Source organism: Mytilus edulis, chromosome 9 (genome assembly GCF_963676685.1).
Source record: "Mytilus edulis chromosome 9, xbMytEdul2.2, whole genome shotgun sequence".
Lineage (NCBI taxonomy): Eukaryota > Metazoa > Mollusca > Bivalvia > Mytilida > Mytilidae > Mytilus > Mytilus edulis.
This window is the reverse complement of record NC_092352.1, coordinates 40,472,847-40,486,264: the sequence shown is the minus strand read 5'-3', so window position 1 is coordinate 40,486,264 and position 13,418 is coordinate 40,472,847. Positions and strand designations below refer to the sequence as shown.

Sequence of the window (13,418 nt, the reverse complement as noted above, 5' to 3'; positions counted from 1 at the left end):
ACTTATACTAAAGGAAGGGGTACTGACACTTGTAAATAATTGAACAAATTAATAGATAAATAAGCATTATTACCTGTATTTTCCCTAAAACATTACTGATTGAATACTTTCAAAATATGTGCCTTATGATAACATTAAGAATGGAAATGGGGAATGTGTCAGGGAGACAACATACTAAGACTAACGGAAGGGGTACTGATACTTATAAATAATTGAACAAATTAATAAATAAATAAGCATTATTACTTGTATTTTACCTGAGTTTACCTGAGTTTACCTGCCAAAAAAATTCGCGCAAATGTAATCGAAAGCTGCGCGCAAACGTAATGATTTTTGCGCGCAAATGTAATGGTAACGCGCGCAAACGTAATGCACCGGTTCTTTCACTAATCCCCCATGTAGGAATAGCCAGAATAGTAAAATACAAAATGTAGGAATAGCCATAAGACACCGAAAAAAAGACCAAAACACAAAAATTTAACTATAACCACTGAACCATGAAAATGAGGTCAAGGTCAGATGACACCTGCCAGTTGGACATGTACACCTTACAGTCCTTCCATACACCGAATATACTAGCCCTATTGCTTATAGTATCTGAGATATGGACTTGACCACCAAAACTTAACCTTGACTGATCCATGAAATGAGGTCAAGGTCAAGTGAAAAATGTCTGACAGACATGAGGACCTTGCAAGGTGCACACATATCAAATATAGTTATCCTATTACTTGAGAGAGAATTCAACATTACAAAAAATTTGAACTTTTTTTTCAAGTGGTCACTGAAACCATGAAAATAAGGTCAAGGACATTGGTCATGTGACTGACGGAAACTTCGTAACATGAAGCATCTATATACAAAGTATGAAGCAGCCAGGTCTTCCACCTTCTAAAATATAAAGCTTTTAAGAAGTGAGCTAACGCTGCCGCCGCCGCCGCCGGATCACTATCCCTATGTCGATCTTTCTGCAAAAGTTGCAGGCTCGTCAAAAATCGAAGTGTATGTTTAGATTCAGCATATCAAAGAACCCCAAGAATTAATTTTTTTTTTAAATCAAGCTAAGTTTAATTTTGGACCCTGCGGACCTTAATGTAGACCAATTTGAAGACAGGACCAAAAAATTAAGAATCTGAATACATGGTTAGATTTGGCATATCAAAGAACCCTAATAATTATTATTTTGATGAAATCAAACAAAGTTTAATTTTGGACCCTTTTGGTCCCTAATTTATTGGGACCAAAACTCCCAAAATCAATTCAAACCTTCTTTTTGTGGTCATAAACCTTGTGTTGAAATTTCATAGATTTCTATAAACTAATACTAAAGTTATTGTGCAAAAACCAAGAAAATGCTTATTTGGGACCTGTTTTTTGCCCCTAATTCCTAAACTGTTGGGACTTAACCTCCCAAAATCAATCCCAACCTTTCTTTTGTGGTCATAGACCTTATGTTAAAATTTCATAGATTTCTGTTTACTTATTCTAAAGTTATTGTGCGAAAACCAAGAAAAATGCTTATTTGGGCTCTTTTTGGCCCCTAGTTCCTAAATTGTTGGGACCAAAACACCCAAAATCAATCCCAACCTTCCTTTTATGGTCTAAAACCTTGTGTTTAAATTTCATTGATTTCTATTTACTTTAACTTAAGTTAGAGTGCAAAACCAAATGTCTTCGAACGACGACGAGGTTGATGAAGACGGACCACGACGACGACGCCATTGTGATACCAATTTACGACCAAAAAAGCCCCCCCCCTTTTCTGGGAAAAACGTGGTTATTATATAGGGAATCACTGAAGCATGACCTGAGTAGGACCCTCTTAGGCAGTCATCTGATGGTCTTAGCAGTTCAACAACTGTATCACTGCCTGTCAACATTGAGATCATGTGTGGACACCTGAGAGTGTTAGGTGCTTTCAACTTTAATTCTACTGAGAATTCGTTTATTTTCCTGGGTACCAATTCTTCGTGGATCACAGAAAACTTACATGTTCATGGATATTTAATTTCATGGTTTTATCAAAGTCTGCATACAAGCTTAAGGGAAATTTGTTGAACATCTTATTTGGTGATACACCTTTACTCACGAAATCCATGAAAATTGTTAGCCACTGGGAATAATAATGAATCCACATTAATTGACTAGGACTGCCAGTTTTCCTGTTGAAGAAGGTAGATTGTTCCCTCCTTGCACTATGGCATTCTCCACCAACTAAAAATGGCAGCCAGGAAATAGTCATTAGTCAAGTGGAGTTGAAACATAAAAATCAATCAAACATTTGAATAAATTTATATGAGAAAGTAATACTGTAAATTCAGAAATTACAAATTTGTGATTTTTTTATCATTGCAATACATGCGACAAGGTAATTATTGCATTAATTAAAACTCACTTTTTAAAATTTTTATATGTCAAACAGGATTATTCTGAATATCGCAAAAACGAAATGGCATTTTTGTCTAAAATGACAAAATTGCAATAATAAATAAACTCATCACAGAAACCAGGATTGAGATTTTATATTTACGCCAGATGTGTGTTTCGTCTACAAAAGACTCATCAGTGACACTCGAATAAATAAATATTAAAAAGGCCAAATAAAGTACGAAGTTGAAGAGCATTGAGGACCAAAAGTTCCTAAAAGTTTTGCCAAATACAGCTATGGTAATCTATTCCTGAGGTAGAAAAGCCTAAGTATTTCAAAAATTCAAAGTTTTGTTAACAGTTAATTTATAATTATGAACATATCAATGATAACTCAAGTCAACACAGAAGTGCTGACTACTGGGCTATGCACACAATAATTTCTGAATTTTCAGTAATACATTCAATTAGAACACTACAGTTCATTGCCAAATTTCAGAATTTTTCTTTGTGTGCGAACAATTTTTTACATGGTGTCAAGATTGTGAGTATAATATGTTCAAAGTAACAAAAAGAAAATCCAATAACAATAATAAAATATTTATTTTCAGATCTCAACACTCGTACAACAAGGCATAGGATTTCATATGCATAAAAAAATTAAAATCATTTTATCTTAAAGAACCAGAAGCTCACCCTTTACATTTAATTCTGTTATACAAAATACATACACCATACTACAATTTATATCTCTGATACTTAATGATCAATTTATTTTACTTAAGAATCAAATAATTGATGATCATTGATGGTTTTATTTCTTTATTTATTTCTTGTTAATAATAAAAAAGATATCTCCCTTTCCAAATGAAAAATATGGTATTTTAACATATAAAAAATGTTCTTCACAATATCTTAAAGATATCTTTTATAAACTTCTACATATTCAAAAAAATATATACTGTTTTGACACAAGTATTTCATACAAAACATAAAACAATAATAAATAATGATGTTAAAAACCTTGGGACAAAAATTCAATATTAATATTTCCAGTAGCACTTATTACATAAAAAGCATATTTAAAAAAGTCCATATCAAAATTAATCAAACTGAATGTTTGAAGATGCATTTTTATAGCAAATGCAAATGGATTTTAAGATCTTAGAAATAATTACAATAATAGTTATAAGCACCATCTTTGATTAAATCAATTGTCTTATTCTAAAATATTGTACATAAAAAGAGTGAAATTAAATACTAGTATCTTATTCCTTTATTTCAATTGGAATAACGAATAAACTTTGGTTCATACAGGATGCTATGAAATCTAATGAACTTATAATCTCATTGAAGTTGAAAACAAGGCTCTGTTAGGACTGTTAGGATTTATTTTACTAATTCTAAGTCAATGACACACACGATATTGTTCTATGTAATGATTTTGAACAGACAGCTATACACTTAAATATAAAGACACACTTTCCATTTAAAATCACAAAATATATATATCAATATTATGATGGCATTAAAAAATCTACAACATATTTACAATAAATAGTATATACTTTCAAACACAATTCCTTTTCATATCAGTTTTACTTTTAAACAATTAAATTGGCATCATTATTTGAAAGATTACATTTGGTATTTTATGAAATACGCTTAATTAAAGTATCCATTGAAAGCAATTTCAAGAATGGTTTTCAAACACATACATATCTAATCTTATGTTGGTTGTTTTGATAAATGATTATAAATTGATAATATAAAAGTTATTATGAAATTCATAAAAAAAAATCACCATCTATAAAATCTACCCTCTTTTCCATAAAACCTCTTCCAAAAAAAGTAAAATAAAATTGTGAAGATGAAATATAAATGCCATTAAAAAAAAAAACCAACAATAGATACTGGAAAAAATGTAGAATAAATGTAATTTCATTTGACAAATGAAATAATACAATTGTGTCAAATTTATTTTCTAGTTCGTAGTTCGAAATTAAACAAAAATATCTTTATTATGCAAGAACATACATATGAGGCAGCACTGGTTCCCATTGCTATCTATTACTTCTTATTTATAAAAATATGCAACACAGTTAAGTTTTAAAAAAACTGTATTTTCTATGTAATTGGAAAATAAAACACATTAATAATAAATATATAATGATATAACATGTTTTTTTAATTGTGCAAATATTAAATGTAAAAAAAAAGAATGAATTTTAATGCATGGTTTTTAGAAAACAAAATGTGTCCACTTTTCAAAGTTATTATCCAGATTTTCAGTAAAGCTACAACATATTTTTTCCTATTTCATTTGTCCATTGTTAGTAATAAATAATTGCACTGCTAAGAAGTCAACAAGTTTAAGGTAAGGAATGTATCAAACACCTATCTCTTTCTAATATATATTTTGTAAATTATGAGCCAAAAGACGATTTTCATTTTTTTTATCATTCGAATCCTGAAAAAATGTCTTCTTTACATAATTTTGACAAGTAAATTTTTAATTCAATTTCTGTTTTTCTATATATGAGTAAATGCTAGAAGCAATTTAATTAGAAACACAGTGACAGGACTTGTTCAAGTTCTACTGATAAAAATAAAAGAAGATTTTTCTTTGGTGTGTTTATGTTTTATTTCATAAACCTGTGTAATGAAGATCGTTTTTCCAAATGGTTAATACATTTAGCTTGTAAATTAAAAAAATGTATTCCTTATAGAAAACATCAATAGGTTTTCCTTGATAAAAAAAAACAGTGTTTAGATTGTTATAATTCCTCCTTTCCAACTTTTGCTTCCTGATCCTCCGCTGTTCCTTCTTCACCCTTCATATTCTTCTTACCTATAAAAATTACAGAATTAATCATTACAAATTGTATTTTCAAATTTAATCCTGGATTAACATTATTTACAATGAAAGTAGTTCACTATAACTACTAAAATGGTATTACAAGTAATGCTTAATCTATATTGAAACTGCTCCACCAAAGTGGACTGAGGACACAGTTATGGACCTTTGATTTTTTATTTCTACAAATATAGTCACTAATGTTGACAGAGTATAACAAACCAATTTTTTTCATATACTTTCCAAATTCATTTTTCTTATATTTTATGCATTAAAAATTAAGTAGGGAGGTGAATTTACATGTGAAAACAAGAATGTGTCCAAAGTACACGGGTGCCCCATTCGCACTATCATTTTCTATGTTCAATGGACCGTGAAAATATAAATACATTACGAAACATAAAAAAAATATTCAAAGTCTTACTTTTCTTCTTGTTTTTCTTCTTTGGTTTCTTTTCTACCTCTTCCTCCTTCTTTTCCTCGTCTTCTTCTAATTCAGGTACAAATTCTTCTACCAGACATTCTGAAAAGAGAGAGGAATAAGATTTCATGACAATTTCAATATATATGACATATTGTAAGGTGTAACCACCTGATATCTGATTTATATTAATCAAAACCGAGAATAAGGAATTATTTTTTTGATTTGCTCTTTATAGTTGGTATTGCATCTAAATTTTTTCATTCTTCTAAAAGAATTCATAATTATTATTTTTCATCTCATAAAAGTCACACTTATAAAACACTGTTAAAAAATAGTTAGGTTTACAGTACTAGGAAAAAATGATGTATACCTTGGTCATCTTTTGGTAGAACTCTGTCTTTACATAGGTATTTCATCAAGTCCTCATCCTGGTGATTATAATACCAGTCCTCTAGATCTTCATCATACTGTTCAACAATTGTATCACACTAAAAGTGTAAAAGTATCAGTTATTGGCACGAGAACACAGTTATTTCAATGTGCTTTTCTCTTTTAGACAATAAATTCAAATCAAAATATCACACCTGCTCTACCTCAAAAATATTTTTACATTGTAGTATACAACTATTGGGACAAATAATATCAAAACAATAGAAAAGTCGACAAGCTCTTACTCTAAATAAGGACAATTATATGTTAAGGGGGTCTTAAATTCAGTTTTACAGCTTCAAGACATTCTAATTTGTCACCTTTTTTAAATTGACCAAACCACAAAGATTCAGCACCCATTTGTTCAACATGTATTTTTTTCCCTAACTTAATATTTCAAGCATAAACTATCAAGAAATAAATTAGGAAAGTATAAGAAAAAATGCAAGGAATATACACGTTTTACACTATGGACTATATTCAAAGATAACAAAAGCCAAAGGATGGTTAAGATAAAACAGAAATTTCCCAATATGAAATCAGAATCATTAATTAATTTTAAAACAGCTACCTTTCATAGGCAGAACCAAGGGGGGGGAGGGGCTTGGGGCATGGGGCCCCCCCTTTCGTAGGAAAAAATTGGTTCATTATATAGGGCATCATTGAAGCATGAAGCGGGCCCCCTCTTAGGAAAAGTTCTGAATCCGCCACTGCCTTTAACCTTTTTTTGTTATGTCAAATAGATTGAGTATAAACAGGAAGAAATTACAATAAGTGCTATAGAAAATTCTGATGTTATATAATAGAATATAATTTCTAAGCAGCATAGTTAGTAAAGCATATACTATTATATATAATTGTGCCATTATTATAAGCTTGCATCCGTTTTCCCAAAAGAAATTATGTACATATACACTGTCCAGTAAGAATGTTCTTACCAATCTTTGCATATGAGCCACTTCCACTGATGTTGAGTCCCAAAGTTCATATGGAATTCCAAGCTCAACTTTGACTCCTTTATCACTGAAAACATAAAGAAAACTTTTATTATGGAATTTATAAGATTTTTGTTATATCTTACCACAATTTTCATGTCTTTATATTGTGTGGTTGTTGTTTGTTGCATAGATATTTGTTTTTCGTTCATTTTGATTGTAAATTAATTTTTCCATAAGTTTTCTCCTTTAAATTGTTTTACATTTATGATTTCAGGCTTTTTTATAACTGACTATGCAGTACTGTGAAATATAGCTGTTAATTTCTGTGTAATTAGGTCTCTTGTGAAAAGTTGTTTCATTGGCAATCATACCACATCTTATTATATATATATACTGATATAAAGTCCTATATTTAGACAAAGAACAACAACAGGTTGCATTACTTTTAATAAACAGAATCAATAGATTTAAAACATGCAATTATAACATCATAATAGAACTATTTCTAAGAATTTTTGTTATTTCATATATAAAATTAAATGAGTTTCAATTGATTTTCATGATTTGCCCATATATGGCTTTGCATTCATGAACCAACTTCATTTTGCATTGTATCTTTTTAGTTGGAATACATCTTTTCTAAGAATATTTAACTGGTTCTTGCATGCACACTATCTTTCATACTATAAACAAAACAATATATAGGCATACAGGGGGCGGATCCAGCCATTTTAAAAAAGGGGGGTTCCCAACCTAGGAAAAAAGGGGGGGGTTCCAACTATATGTTCCAACTATATGTCCCCACTCAAATGCATTGATCGACCAAAAAAGGGGGGTTCCCCGCGGAACCCCCTGGATCCGCCAATGGCATACATTGTATGTCAATTTATGTATGTGCACTTTTAATATTTACGGCAAAAATATATAAATAAACTCCTCATAGATACCAGGACTAAATTTTGTACATACGCCAGACGCGCGTTTTGTCTACAAAAGACTCATCAGTGACGCTCGAATCCTAAAAAGTTAAAAAGGACAAATAAAGTATGAAGTTGAAGAGCATAAATTTGTCCAGCCTTTCAACTCAAAACTTTTAGTCATTATTCATAATATTTGGAATTAAGAATTGCTGAGTATGCAGAAACCAAGCAATCCTATTTTTTATTACTACAACTTTAATGTCCAATAAGACATTTTTTTTAATTTATTGCACTGACTCCTTTCCAAAAACAATATAGTTAAAAGACAGACTTCATCTAACATGTTTTGATAGGATCAAGAATTGTAAGATCAATTTTTACATCCTTAGTTTGCATCAAAAAAATCTTAATATTAAAGATAAAAATCTCTGATCAAATGAGAAAACCAGTGTAAAAAAAATAGAAGAAATATAAAAACTTACAACATATCTTGTATTGGAAAAAATACTAAGAGTGATGAATATATAAAAAAAGAAGATGTGGTATGATTGCCAATGAGACAACTATCCACAAAAGACCAAAATGACACAGACATTAACAACTGCAGGTCACCGTACGGCCTTCAACAATGAGCAAAGCCCATACCGCATAGTGAGCTATAAAAGGCCCCGATAAGACAATGTAAAACAATTCAAACGAGAAAACTAACAGCCTTATTTATGTAAAAAAAATGAAGTTTTGTGATCAGTATCAAGCATATAATGATATTTTTCACTATTTTACAAAATTTTCCTTTGACCTTACTGACAGATTATTTCCTTTCTCAGCACAGTAGAATGATATGGAAAAGTTTCACAAGAAACTAAGGGCTTATTTGCTGTTGTCAATGAAGTAAACATAGGTAAAAGTTTCACAAGAAACTAAGGGCTCATTTGCTGTTGTCAATGATGTTAAAATAGGTAAAGGTTTCACAAGAAACTTATAAGGGCTCATGAGCTGCTGTCAATGAAGTTAACATAGGTAAAAGTTTCACAAGAAACTAAGGGCTCATTTGCTGTTGACAATGAAGTTAACATAGGTAAAAGTTTCACAAGAAACTAAGAGCTCATTTGCTGTTGTCAATGAAGTTAACATAGGTAAAAGTTTCACAAGAAAATAAGGGCTCATGAGCTGTTGTCAATGAAGTTAACATAGGTAAAAGTTTCACAAGAAACTAAGAGCTCATTTGCTGTTGTCAATGAAGTTAACATAGGTAAAAGTTTCACAAGAAAATAAGGGCTCATGAGCTGTTGTCAATGAAGTTAACATAGGTAAAAGTTTCACAAGAAACTAAGGGCTCATTTGCTGTTGTCAATGAAGTTAACATAGGTAAAAGTTTCACAAGAAACTAAGAGCTCATTTGCTGTTGTCAATGAAGTTAACATAGGTAAAAGTTTCACAAGAAACTAAGGGCTCATGAGCTGTTGTCAATGATGTTAACATAGGTAAAAGTTCCACAAGAAACTAAGGGCTCATTTGCTGTTGTCAATGAAGTTAACATAGGTAAAAGTTTCACAAGAAATTAAGGGCTCATTTGCTGTTGTCAATGAAGTTAACATAGGTAAAAGTTTCACAAGAAATTAAGGGCTCATTTGCTGTTGTCAATAAAGTTAACATAGGTAAAAGTTTCACAAGAAACTAAGGGCTCATTTGCTGTTGTCAATGAAGTAAACATAGGTAAAAGTTTCACAAGAAACTAAGGGCTCATGAGCTGTCGTCAATAATGTTAACAAAGGTAAAGTAAACAGATAATTTTTGGTCAATTAATCTCAATTGCTTTTAAAAGCGCATCAATCTCATTGAATGAGGATAATCTATAATTACAAAATATCTTTATGAACATTATTTTTCTGATGACTCAAAAAATTTTTACAGAAAAAAATCGATGTGCATGTGAACAAAGCACTTGTAATACAGGATATGAATATTTAAAACTATTGTTAATTTACTTGATTTCCTTACATACATACTTAAATACTTCCAGTATACAATTTGTACACTTCTTTCGACAGCAGACAAAATACAATTTTCTTATATCAAATATGCAGGGGTGATTATTTCTTAAGTTCAACTGTTTTGTAATTTTCTCTGTCTTTTTCCAAGATCCCACTTTTTTTTTACTTCCTACATCCCAAATCCCCACTCTTTTTTATCCCCTGAATCCATCAAAAGTGGCTATCCCCCTCATATACATTATGATCTAAATGAGGCAGCTCAAATTATATTTTTTTGTATTTAATGCAACTTTTAAGCACAAATTTTGGGTTATTCATGGTGGTCAGTTTTAATTGGCGAAGGAAGCTGGAATGCCTGAAGAAAACCATGAACCTTAGACGAGGGTGTTAAAGGAGGGTGGGGGGGGTGCTTGCACAGGAAAAAAACATGAAATAAGACATCATTTCACGTTGAACATGAAATAATTTCTATCATGACCATTGCACAAAAAAAATAGACTTTGATGTGAACCTTTTATGACTGAGTCACTGTCTTCTTGTATATATAAACTCTCTGTTTTACTAGATATTCCCGATTTAGTATACACATTTTTGGTATAAATGGCTAACAGCTATTAAAAATGTATTTCTTGACGATCCCTGCCATGTGTTTGAATTTTATTCAAAAAATACTGAGCACGCAAAATGAGCATTTTAAAATCCTGATGCACGTAAAATTAAAAAGCAGAACACTTTGAACGAGGCACCTGTCTTGCACGACTGAACGTCAAATTAAAAAGTAAAAACATGTGGAACATGAAATAAAAAACGACGATCATGTTGCATGAAAATAACCACCCTCTTGGGTAGGAAAACTGAAAATCCTAGTCAATTAAGAATGGAGTCAAGTGCACCCGTAAGAGCGAGGTTCAAACTCACATCCTCAGTGTTGACTGGCTAGTGATTATAGTAGTAGAACAACTTAAGACCACTTGGCCACCTAGGCCCCCTACACCAGATTAGTAATTTTGTCTTAAAGAAAAGATTTTACCAGCAGAAAAGTACATATTTGTACCTCATGAAAATAAAATTCCGGATAATATTGAAGAGGAAATCTAAAATAAACTAAAGTCTAATCATCAAAAGAAAAGCACTGATTCTCCATTAAAACAGCTGGCTGAAGTCGATACAGCAGCATAAGTAATATACTAGTATCTTTTTTACTTACATTTAGACCTCTTTTTACCTATACTTACACTAGACCATGTAATGTGTCCATTGTTTGACTTCTGCCCTTAGCAAATCTTAGACTACCCTTCCTCTCTTTATGTAGATTATACTCTAAAATTCTTTTACATACATGTGGTTCATGTATAGCTTCTATAAGTCTTAGATCACTGAAACATAAAACAATAGAATTATGACATCAATTCAAAACAAATCTTTAAACTTGATTTAATATTTTTAAATACTTTATCTTACTGGAGTTGTCTCCCATGAATTTCAAGTCATCTTTTAAGTTATTTTATATTACTCTAGCATATCCATTATAGCAGAACTGTAAATCAAATTGATTAACAGTCAGATTCATTGATATATTTATACCAGGTTTATGTTTCAACTTACGATTTTCTATAATCTACTTGTTTTTTCTTTGATGGGTCAATTCCATGACCTGTTCTTATGACTTCTTTATTTTTTCCTGTTTCATCAAGTCTGGACTGTAGCTCAATAACTAAATATTTACAAACTGAAAGGGAGAAGCAAATAGTGTTCATAAGGCAGGATTTTAACCTAATAATAAACGTACATAAAATTCATAAGGATTTGTCACCCAAATATTTTGTCAAGTCTAATAGAATTAAGAACTGAAACATGGAATGTGTCAAGGCGACTGACAACCCAACCAAAGAGCAGTAAATGCATGCCAAAGGTCTTCAATGCAGAGAGAAAATCTTCCTGGGCGCTAAATAATAATGTATACTAGTTTATAGAAATCAATGCTACATGTACACTTCTTAAAACTCAAAAACATATCCATGAACCACAATTTCAAAATCACAAAAAAAATAACAAAGACTAGAGGTTCCTGATTTGGGACAGACACATAATTCTGGTGGGGTTATCCATATTTTGTGAGATCTAAACCCTCCCTTACACCTTATTTGTAGTACTTTTTTCTAATCTTTTGTGATTCAAAAGATTATCTTATCACCCTCAACCAAATCTATATTTATTAGCAACATATGATGTAGATGCCAGAAAAAAATCTATTTTACTTTTACTATGACTAAAAGTTTAACAGAAAAATACTAGATTCATCCTCAACTCATTCATTTCCTCTGACCTATTCATCCTTCCAATTTCCCCTGACAAATGTGTGTATAAAAACACCATTCAAATAGGAACATAATCTACTCAAATTTATCAATTTTAGGATTTCGCATTGATCACCTGCAGTGATCCTTTTTATAAAATTCTTTGATTAATTTTATGAAAGACAATGACATATAAAATGTATAACTAAACATATAGTTATTGAGTTTTATCTTTCACAACAGCTGTATAAATTTATGACAGCAACTACATATTTTTTTTTTTGACTCTTCACTTGATGACTTTTATCTTTTACATCATCCTAAATTACAGCTGTTGTAATTTTCCATATTTATTATGGGAAATTATGTTATCAATTTTTTTCTGTCTCTGAACATTCTGAAGGGATGGTCCTCAGACCTGTCTATACTATTTATAAATGAAACTGAAGAAATTAAAAAAAAAACATATATATCTTTAAATTTTGAAAGAAAAGAAGAAATAAACATGATAAATGTAAAGACTGCCAGATAAATATAAAGCAATACATTTAAGGTATATATATGTATACCTTTTGCAATTTAATGTTAATGATGAGACAAATGTAATATTCAAAAGTCTTTAAAAAGGAAACAAAGACAAGCACAGATTTGATCTCGACTAATGCAAATAATTGAAAGCTTTCTTAAGACATAATACACATTTTGTACAGCATAAAATATTCATACAGGGATTTAAATTCTATAAGGAAGATAATTCCTTTTAACAGCCAATCAATGAATGCCATCTGGATTTATAGTGGATAATGCACTTTCTAGTAAAAAATTAAATAAAATTATTTTACTTTAAATTTCTTTTAATATTTAATGAGATTCATTACAAAAAAAATCTGAGAATACTTCTTTTTTTCACAATATCAATTTCTTTTTCAGCCTTTATATATTTTTTAGTTATTTTAAATATAAAATTACTTTTTAGTGATAAAAAATTACCTTCACATTTGCTTGGCATGATAACCCCATCACTGCTGACATCAGCAAATGACTTTTGAAGAATGGCAATGCCTAAAAACAGAAGAAAACTGGCCATTTTCAGTGGACACATCCTGCACATGTAGTTTGTATACATTCACAACAAGGAAGTATTTCCTTTGCACTTTGACCCATGAAGGAAGTATTTATTAAGATATACAAC

The 13,418-nt window shown here is 30.6% G+C and overlaps 1 protein-coding gene across 1 annotated transcript; it reads right to left on the bottom strand.

Moving 5' to 3' along the window:
- Positions 1-2,951: 2,951 nt before the first annotated feature.
- Positions 2,952-13,413, bottom strand: LOC139488321 (protein canopy 4-like). The gene is made up of 7 exons (XM_071273853.1): positions 13,217-13,413; positions 11,535-11,658; positions 11,165-11,305; positions 7,016-7,100; positions 6,019-6,136; positions 5,649-5,747; positions 2,952-5,218 (listed from the first exon to the last, which is right to left on the bottom strand). Exons 1-7 carry the CDS (start codon positions 13,350-13,352, stop codon positions 5,145-5,147), a joined length of 777 nt encoding a protein of 258 aa, XP_071129954.1. The 5' UTR covers positions 13,353-13,413; the 3' UTR covers positions 2,952-5,144.
- Positions 13,414-13,418: the final 5 nt, after the last annotated feature.

What these genes read in the sequence shown, in the direction of transcription:
- LOC139488321 (XM_071273853.1), bottom strand. Translation starts at nt 13,352, where the DNA reads ATGTATACAAACTACATGTGCAGGATGTGTCCACTGAAAATGGCCAGT. An exon ending in CATGCCAAGCAAATGTGAAG is followed by an intron (nt 11,659 to 13,216) that starts GTAATTTTTTAT and finishes TCTCCCTTTCAG; the next exon opens with TTTGTAAATATTTAGTTATT. An exon ending in CAAGTAGATTATAGAAAATC is followed by an intron (nt 11,306 to 11,534) that starts GTAAGTTGAAAC and finishes TTTATGTTTCAG; the next exon opens with TGATCTAAGACTTATAGAAG.